Raw genomic sequence first — 10,000 nt, forward strand, 5'->3', positions numbered from 1 at the left:
ACAACAGATTGTTCTCTAGATTTCTCTTTAATACTCAATTGGTCTTTGATTAGCACTTGCTTTAATATGAAAGTTAAGTTTTATTATTATTAATATTACACTATTATTAGGCTATTACTACTATATAACTATTGGTGTACAGGTAGGCTGTCATCTCATAGTTCACAGTGTTTTCACATGGAGTGCAAAAGGAACTCTAATGCAGATGAAGCCCAGCGCTGGCCCAGAGCTGGCCCAGAGCTGGCCCAGAGGCGTGTGTTCTCCTACCAGACTTGAAGTAGGCGTGTTTCTGCTCTGGGGTCAGCTGGCCCGATTTCTCCGCCTGCAGGGCGGCGCTACGGAGCAGCCTCAGGAGCCGCGCTTCCGTGTACTGCCAGGAGAGGGCGTCCTGGTCGCACAGCTCCACGCACTCGGCCGCCGCGTCCCTGTAGTGGGAGAAGTGCCTGCTGATTGGCTGGAGGACGTAGGTGGGCGGGACCGCGTTGTCATCCCTCCAGAACCACTTGTTGAGGAACTTGATGTCGTCGAGGTCGGACAGCTTGCCAACCAGCAGCTCAAACTCTCGTTCGGGGATGAGGCGTGGGATTGGACGATGGCCGTAGCGGTTCCCCAACAAGGCCTGTGGAGAACACCAACACACACAAGGGAAGGCCACTGGTCAGGTGTACTCGGCTGCGGAGATGCATTCAGTGATGCTCTACTCCAGGTGTCTCTCAGAAACAAGTTTTTCTTTGGCATATCGTTGTCCTAATACAGTGGTTTTCAAACGTTTTCTGTCATTCCTTACTCTGGAGGAGTGTGTGTGTGTGTGTGTGTGTGTGTGTGTGTGTGTGTGTGTGTGTGTGTGTGTGTGCGTGCGTGCGTGCGTGCGTGCGTGCGTGTGTGTGCTCCCTCTGGTCTGTGTGTGTGTGTGTGTGTGTGTGTGTGTCCCAAGGAGCACACACACTGGGGTGGTGTGTGTGTGTGTGTGTGTGTGGGTGTGTGTGTGTGTGGGTGTGTGTGTGTGTGCGTGTGTGTGTGTCATTCCTCACTCTGGAGGAGTGTGTGTGTGTGTGTGTGTGTGTGTGTGTGTGTGTGTGTGTGTGTGTGTGTGTGTGTGTGTGTGCGTGTGTGTGTGTGCGTGTGTGTGTGTCATTCCTCACTCTGAAGGGATTTCCAAGCCCCACCTGACGCATCACCCCATCAAAATGGCAACGTTAAAATATTATTTTCGCATTTTGGTTCTGGTTTGGCTCTCAGTCCCCTGGATCTGATGGTGCTTTAATGTCTATGTAGGCCTGATTATGACTCCTGTGTTTATATGTAGGCCTGATTATGACTCCTGTGTTTATATGTAGGCCTGATTATGACTCCTGTGTTTATGTGTAGGCCTGATTATGACTCCTGTGTTTATGTGTAGGCCTGATTATGACTCCTGTGTTTATGTGTAGGCCTGATTATGACTCCTGTGTTTATGTGTAGGCCTGATTATGACTCCTGTGTTTATGTGTAGGCCTGATTATGACTCCAGTGTTTATGTGTAGGTCTGTTTATGACTCCTGTGTGTATATGTAGGCCTGTGTTTATGTGTAGGCCTGATTATGACTCCTGTGTTTATGTGTGTATGTATCTCCTGTTCATCGCGCCCCACCTGTCATGTCTCCATTGTCCACTAGTGAGGCCCCACCACTGGCCTAATAGAAGATTTAAATGAAATCCCCTGTAGTTCCCTAAGATTTGTTGATATCAACCATCATTCTTCAACCAGCAGTTTGCTAATCTGTACAGGTACACTTACAATCTTAACATTTTCAGCGTTAGAACAGTCAGAACTATCAGAAGAACCATCTGCCGCACACATCACATTTACCACGGCATGGTCAGAGAAATTCTAGAAGGTTCTGTAGTCCAGACTCACAATGAAGGTAGGACCCACAGAGTCCCTCTGGCAGCAGCGAATCTCCCCCAGACTCAGCTCTGAAGTCATGTGATCCACCGACACCATGTCGCGCACACCCCACCGCAAGTCCACCACCTGACACACACATGGATGGTCCACTCATGACTTATGACAAGACATGGTCTATATATTTGACTCTATTATCATGGTATACTTACCTACTATCTTCTATTTATTTGCTTTATTTTAAATATATCTAATGTAATGCACACTGCTCAGGCATTGGACAAGGCAAGGCAAGAAGACAAAGCATTTCACGATATGTTGCATTATTGTGACAAATCAAATGTTGGCAGAACAACCAGTGGATTGATGCAGCAGCATGGGTATCTAACATGTCCTTGGAGCGCCCACAGCGCACCCCCCCACACACACACACTGCACCCCCCACACACACATACACTGCACCTCCCACACACACACACACTGCACCCCCCCCCACACACACACATACACTGCACCTCCCACACACACACACACTGCACCCCCCCCCCCCACACACACACACACTGCACCCCCCCCACACACACACACACACTGCACCCCCCCCCCCCAGACACACACACACTGCACCTCCCACACACACACTGTCAGAACATCTGCCCTGGGAAAAATAGGTACCAAAGGTGCACACACACACACACACACACACACACACACACACACACACACACACACACACACACACACACACACACACACACACACACACACACACACACACACACACACACACACACACACACACACACACACATTCTCTCACCTCTAAGGTCAGGCCCAGGGTCTGGCAGAAGCTCTGGACCTCAGGAAAGGCTCTGTCCCATAGAGCATTTCTCTCTGCAATCATATCTGCAAACCAGGGAATCACAAATTCAAATATAAAAAGTGTCCTCAAATATAAAGTAAAGTAAAAACTCAAAGTCAAATAAAGTCAGTACTGTGTGAGTGAGCTGAAATGTAAGTTTGTGAATAGGAATTTATATTCCATAATATTCCATAATCTGTAGACATGTGTGCCAAGAAAGGGTTAATCCCAAATGAAAGTATGATTCACACACTTTGAAACATAATGTTGCTGAACTGTTGCTTCTTTGTGAACAAGAGCTCAAGTTACATCTTTACAACAGTTACAAATTACTGGCAGTGGATGTGACATGAGAGTGACAGGGAGTGAGAGTGGAAGAGTGGAGGAGTGAGAGAGGAGGAGTGAGAGAGGAGGAGTGGAGGAGTGAGAGAGGAGGAGTGGAAGAGTGGAGGAGTGAGAGAGGAGGAGTGAGAGAGGAGGAGTGGAAGAGTGGAGGAGTGACAGAGGAGGAGTGAGAGAGGAGGAGTGGAGGAGTGAGAGTAGAGGAGGAGTGAGAGGAGTGGAAGAGTGGAAGAGAGGAGGAGTGAGAGAGGAGGAGTGAGAGAGGAGGAGTGGAAGAGTGGAGGAGTGAGAGAGGAGGAGTGGAGGAGTGAGAGAGGAGTGGAAGAGTGGAGGAGTGAGAGAGGAGGAGTGGAGGAGTGAGAGAGGAGGAGTGGAAGAGTGGAGGAGTGAGAGAGGAGGAGTGAGAGAGGAGGAGTGGAAGAGTGGAGGAGTGAGAGAGGAGGAGTGAGAGAGGAGGAGTGGAGGAGTGAGAGTAGTGGAGGAGTGGAGGAGTGGAAGAGTGGAAGAGTGGAAGAGTGGAGGAGTGGAGGAGTGGAGTGAGATGAGAGTGGAGGAGTGGAGGAGTGAGAGAGGAGTGGAGAGGAGGTGGAGAGGAGGAGTGGAGGAGTGGAGTGAGATGAGAGTGGAGGAGTGGAGGAGTGAGAGAGGAGTGGAGTGGAGGAGTGGAGTGGAGGAGTGAGAGAGGAGTCCGACTGAGACTCGGTGGCTCCAGGTTACCTGAGCAGGTGGAGCTGAGGTAGACGCGCACCACGCTGGAGGGAGATGGGGGGCCTGACCAGGTGTGTCCCCTCAGAACGTCCAGCCCCACCGCCGCTCTCAGAGCCTTCACACTCATGATCTGAGCGCAACACAGACAAATGCAGCAGCACCGACAGCACAGACCACACACAGATCCCCCCAGTGCTTGATGCCTCTGGCCAGTGCAGCTTCTATCAACTGACACACACACACACACACACACACACACACACACACACACACACACACACACACACACACACACACACACACACACACACACACACACACACACACACACACACACACACACACACACAAACCAACCAACCAACCAAATGTTCTCATTATAAGTAATCTACTTCAGGCACTCTTGTTTAGGCACAACAGTATATGGTTCAAATGTCAATTAAACACTTAGGTGTACAGTATGGTATCTTGTGTCATTTATTTATATGCCATGAAAGCTCAATTAATGTAGCAAAGAAATGCCTGCCTCAGATCTTCAGTCCTTCCACTCACTCAGAGCTGCGGTCCTTCCACTCACTCAGAGCTGCGTCCCTTCCACTCACTCAGAGCTGCGTCCCTTCCACTCACTCAGAGCTGCGTCCCTTCCACTCACTCAGAGCTGCGATCCTTCCACTCAGAGCTGCGTCCCTTCCACTCACTCAGAGCTGCGTCCCTTCCACTCACTCAGAGCTGCGGTCCTTCTTCTACCTCTGGCACCATGCTGCCTTGCCGGTGTCTTCTAAGTGTCACCGCGTGTCACTGGAGCGGCACATTAAGACTGTTTTTGCCGAGCTCTTTACGACTACATCATTCCATCCGTCAAGGGAGAACACGCCAAGACAACCTGTGTTTACCGGTTCCCAGCCTCTGAAAGCACCGCGTCCCCTGGGTCAACACACAGCTGAGTGTTCCCTAATTACGCCGCACAATAGAGAGCAAATAGAGTCCATTTAATCACAAGATAACAGCTTCTGAACAGATGCACACTGTGCTAAAATAAGATAGTTTTTGCATAAAATAATCAAGTAAGTAAAATGTATTTATAAGGCATATTTAAAATACAGTTTACACTGACCAAAGTGCCGTACATAGTGCAATGAAAGGACAATACATGAATACAGATGTAATAATCATAAAAGGGCAGGGAAAGCCAGGGAGGAAAAAAAAGCCTAGATTTAAAACTAGTGATGGAGCATCTCTGATGGAGGGAACATGAACATCTCTGATGGAGGGATGGAGGGAACATCTCTGATGGAGGGAGCATCTCTGATGGAGGGAACATGAACATCTCTGATGGAGGGATGGAGGGAACATCTCTGATGGAGGGAGCATCTCTGATGGAGGGAGCATCTCTGATGGAGGGAACATGAACATCTCTGATGGAGGGATGGAGGGAACATCTCTGATGGAGGGAGCATCTCTGATGGAGGGAACATGAACATCTCTGATGGAGGGATGGAGGGAACATCTCTGATGGAGGGAGCATCTCTGATGGAGGGTGGCAGCTGATTTCATAGGGCAGCCGTGGTCTACTCTTTAGCGCTTCAGACTTGTAACCGGAGGGTTGCCGGTTCGAACCCCGACCAGTAGGCACATTTGAAGTGCCCTTGAGCAAGGCACCTAATCCCTCACTGCATCGGGATTAGTGTGTTTTTCACCTCACTGTGTGCTGTGTGTGTTTCACTAATTCACGGATTGGGATAAATGCAGAGACCAAATTTCCCTCACGGGATCAAAAGAGTATATATACTTATATATTTATTTATATAGGTGTGGCGCAGCCACAGCAAAAGCTCTATCGCCTGTCTGCCTGAGTCTGGTGCGTGCAGCATGCAGGAGGGCCAAGCTGCAGAATCTAAGAGACCCGGGTGCAGCATGCAGGAGAGCCAGGTGGAGCATGCAGGAGAGCCAGGTGGAGCATGCAGGAAGGCCTGGTGGAGCATGCAGGAGAGCCAGGTGGAGCATGCAGGAGAGCCAGGTGGAGCATGCAGGAGAGCCAGGCTGCAGGATCTAAAGGACCTGGGGGCTGGGTGGTGCTGAATGAGATCTGCCAAGTAAGATGGGGGGGGGGGGTGTCATATGCTCCCGCTTTAGGGATCCGGTCAGTCTTGCGGCCACATTCTGGAACAGCTGGAGGTAAGAGGTCAGTGCTGGAGGAGAGAGGTCAGTGCTGGAGGTGAGAGGTCAGTGCTGAGCTGGAGGTGAGAGGTCAGTGCTTGAGGGAGTCCCAGATGTGATAATTGCTTTATCCAGGTCATTGAATGACAGAGAGGGTTTCAATTTAGCGATGGATGACTGAGCTAGTCAAAGCTGTTCTTGACCACAGCAGCAATTTGCTTGTTAAAGCACAAGTGGCTTCATAGAGGCACAAGGTGAAAATATTAGTTTCTTCTGAACTTAACCAAAGTGCACAACCTAAGCGTTTGTGTATTATAGGTGGGGATTTTATGCAAACAAGATATTCACTTCACTGCAGGAGAGATGACACAATGTCCAGCAGTGCTTTGAGTCCACCCCAGCCATGGAGATGGAAGTTATTCTCTGGAAAACCAGAATGGTTCACAATCATTCTGCTGCCTGTTCTGATTGGCTTGTTTCTTTGCCACACTGAAACTCCTGCACAATCCTGTGTGGGCCCATGTGCATCTGTTTCTGCATGTCACCCTTGGACTGTTTTTGTCACAATATTCCCGGAGCTGGCTTTCTCCTGGGACTCTGGGCACAGGTTCGCTGTGGAACTTAATGAAGCGCAGGCTGAGAAACAGCCTCAGGCAACACTGCTGCAAAGCACTCATCTGCTGGGGGAGCGACTGAAAAACAGACAACACCTCTACATGACGTCCTCAGATCAGAGACTAGCTAGAGAGACAGACAACATCTCTACATGATGTCCTCAGATCAGAGACTAGCTAGAGAGACAGACATCTCTACATGATGTCCTCAGATCAGAGACTAGCTAGAGAGACAGACATCTCTACATTATGTCCTCAGATCAGAGACTAGCTAGAGACAGACAACATCTCTACATGATGTCCTCAGATCAGACACTAGCTAGAGAGACACATATGTGTACAGTATAGGATCAAAGACCAGTTTAAGAGACACATATGTGTACAGTATAGGATCAAAGACCAGTTTAAGAGACACATATGTGTACAGTATAGAATCAGAGACCAGCTAAAGGCAGACAGGCAAAGCAGCAGCAAAACCTGCGTGTACAAAAGTCCCTGATAAACACCCGGCAGAGCTCATGGAGGCAGCAGCTGATCAGGGGTGGGTTTCCCCGAGTGACATTGAACAGCTTCCATGATTAAATGCTAAAGTCTCCTTTTTATCTTCTCGCTCCAGTTACCTCAGAGGAAACTCCAGAAGAGTCAGGTGGAGATAAGCCATTAACCCTCTAAACATTTGACTTCACTGTTCTAGTTTAGTGTGTTTTGTTTGACTTGATGCTGCATTTGTGACCACACAGCTGTTCCTGTTGTATGTTCCATGCTGCACTCATTGTGGTTCTACTGTTCCTGTTGTATGTTCCGTGCTGCACTCACTGTGGTTCTACTGTTCCCGTTGTATGTTCCGTGCTGCACTCACTGTGGTTCTACTGTTCCTGTTGTATGTTCCGTGCTGCACTCACTGTGGTTCTGCTGTTCCTGTTCTGCTGTTCCGTGCTGCACTCACTGTGGTTCTGCTGTTCCTGTTCTGCTGTTCCGTGCTGCACTCACTGTGGTTCTGCTGTTCCTGTTCTGCTGTTCCGTGCTGCACTCACTGTGGTTCTGCTGTTCCTGTTCTGCTGTTCCGTGCTGCACTCACTGTGGTTCTTGAGAAGTGAAATGTTGTGACGAAACTAAGACAACTCGATCAAAATAAATAAGACAACTCGTTCAAAATAAATGCGGCACAGACATTGAGGATGATGCAACTTTATTATTTACTGTGAAACATCTGATAAAATAATTAAGGAGCCACAAAATTGTTTATTTTGTTTCTTTTTTTGTAATTTCTGACCTGTATTGAATACAACAGCAAATTTTAAAACAACTTTTCCAACCTGCCTGAAAAAAATAAGGAACACTGGAGCCGTACGGGAGGGTGGACACGCTGACGTCCAGAGACATGTCGCTTGTTTGCCCATTTGTTTATTATTATTATATCAAGGTGACGAGTCTGTGGCGCTGCGTGGGCTGGTCTCTCCCGAGCCGCGCGGGGGGGGGGGGGGATGGAGGGGGAGGTGTGTGTGGTCAACAGGCACAGGGGGTGCCGGCCTCTACCTCCACCGTTAGTCCTTTGCTCAAGAGGAACGCTTCCTGCTTGGGCTCGCGACCCAGGAACTTCTTCAGCATCTCCGTGGCATCCTCAGAGCCACCTGGCCGCAGGATACACTTCCTGTAGTCCAGACCCACCTGCGGCAACACACACACACACACACACACACACACACACACACACACACACACACACACACACACACACACACACACACACACACACACACACACACACACACACACACACACACACACTTAATTTACCAGCAGACTCTCCAACGCTTAAAAGATGTGTGAAATGCAGAGGAGAGGAGAGGAGAGGAGAGGAGAGTTCATTACCTTTGGGTTCATGATGCCCTCCTGCTTGAAGCGGGCATAGAACATGTCCATGGAGAACACCTCGCTCCACAGGTACCCGTAGTACTGGGCATCGTACCCTCCTGCCAGGTGGCCGAACGTAGCGGGCATGTTGGTACCTGAGGAAGGAAAGCAGGCAATTCTCAGCCAAACATCACAGCCAATCAACATCTGAACCATCAGAGCTCAACCAACAACAGAGTAGGGATCGACCGATATGGATTTTTTAGTGCCGATACCGATTTTTTTCCATCAACCTTAGCCGATGACCGATACAGGCTACCGATTTTCTTGAGCTGATATTTGGAGCCGATACTGCTTTTATTTTGCTCCCTCAATTTACATCATACAAATGACACATAATTACACAAATGATGATAACAAATGTTATACAACCCCTGGCATAAATTATGGAATCACCAGTCTTGGATGATGTTCATTAAGTTGTTTAATTTTTTAGAAAAAAGCCAAGTCACAGACATGACACAAAACTAAGTTAATTTCAAATGGCAACTTTCTGGCTTTAGGAAACATTAAATGAAATCAAGAAAAAAAAATGAGTTAGTCCATAACAGTTGCTTTTTTTAGACCAAGCAGAGGGAAACAAATATGGAATCACTCAATTCCAAGCAAGAAATTATGGAATCACCCTGTCAATTTCCTTTCCCACCAGCACCAGATTAGATCACCAGTTAATCTGCAGTTAAAAAGGAGCAATCACACCTTGGAGAGCTGTTGCACCAAGTGGACTGACATGCATCATGGCTCCAACACGAGAGATGTCAATTGAAACAAAGGAGAGGATCATCAAACTCCTTAAAGAGGGCAAATCATCACGCAATGTTGCAAAAGATGTTGGTGACCGAACTGTGAGAAATCGCCTGAAGGAAATGGGATTTACATACAGAAAAGCTAAACGAAAACCATCATTAACACCTAAACATAAAAAAACAAGGTTACAGTGGGTTAAGGAAAAGCAACCTTGGACTGTGGATGAAAGTCATATTCAGTGATGAATCGCGCATCTGCATTGGGCAAGGTGATGATGCTGGAACTTTTGTTTGGTGCCGTTCCAATGAGATTTATGACAACTGCCTGAAACTTAAGACAACTGCCTGAAGAAAACATGCAAATTTCCTCGGTCATTGATGATATGGGGCTGCATGTCAGGTAAAGGCATTGGGGAGATGGCGATCGTTACATCTTCAATAAATGCACAAGTTTATATTGACATTTTGGACACTTTTCTTATCCCATCAATTTAAAGGATGTTTGGGGATGATGACATCATTTTTCAAGATGATAATGCATCTTGTCATAGAGCAAAAACTGTGAAAAAATTCCTTGAAGAAAGACACATAAGGTCAATGTCATGGCCTGCAAATAGTCCGGATCTCAATCTGTGGTGGAAGTTGAAGAAAATGGTGCATCCCAAGGCTCCAACCTGCAAAACTGATCTGGCAACTGCGATCAGAGAAAGTTGGAGCCAGATTGATGAAGAGTACTGTTTGTCACTCATTAAGTCCATGCCTCAGAGACTGC

General features: G+C 47.9%; 2 protein-coding genes across 2 annotated transcripts in view; both read right to left on the reverse strand.

Moving 5' to 3' along the window:
- nwd1 (NACHT and WD repeat domain containing 1) overlaps nt 1–3,924 on the reverse strand; it is a 24,656-nt gene extending 20,732 nt beyond the window's left edge. Inside the window, exons 1-4 of the mRNA XM_076275514.1 lie at nt 3,807–3,924; nt 2,706–2,791; nt 1,898–2,014; nt 268–619 (exon numbers count right to left, since the gene is read on the reverse strand). Coding sequence (XP_076131629.1) covers nt 268–619; nt 1,898–2,014; nt 2,706–2,791; nt 3,807–3,924 — 673 coding nt within the window. The remainder of the gene's footprint in view (nt 1–267; nt 620–1,897; nt 2,015–2,705; nt 2,792–3,806) is intronic.
- A 3,816-nt stretch (nt 3,925–7,740) lies between these two features.
- thop1 (thimet oligopeptidase 1) overlaps nt 7,741–10,000 on the reverse strand; it is a 22,643-nt gene continuing 20,383 nt past the window's right edge. Inside the window, exons 12-13 of the mRNA XM_076279162.1 lie at nt 8,441–8,577; nt 7,741–8,236 (exon numbers count right to left, since the gene is read on the reverse strand). Of these exons, the coding sequence (XP_076135277.1) occupies nt 8,075–8,236; nt 8,441–8,577 (299 nt within the window). The 3' untranslated portion in view covers nt 7,741–8,074. The remainder of the gene's footprint in view (nt 8,237–8,440; nt 8,578–10,000) is intronic.

Source organism: Alosa pseudoharengus, unplaced genomic scaffold, assembly GCF_046254945.1.
Source record: "Alosa pseudoharengus isolate Yale_2024_CS ecotype anadromous, Long Island Sound unplaced genomic scaffold, YU_APseudo_1.1 YU_APseudo_1.1_scf_11, whole genome shotgun sequence".
Classification (NCBI taxonomy): Eukaryota; Metazoa; Chordata; class Actinopteri; order Clupeiformes; family Clupeidae; genus Alosa; species Alosa pseudoharengus.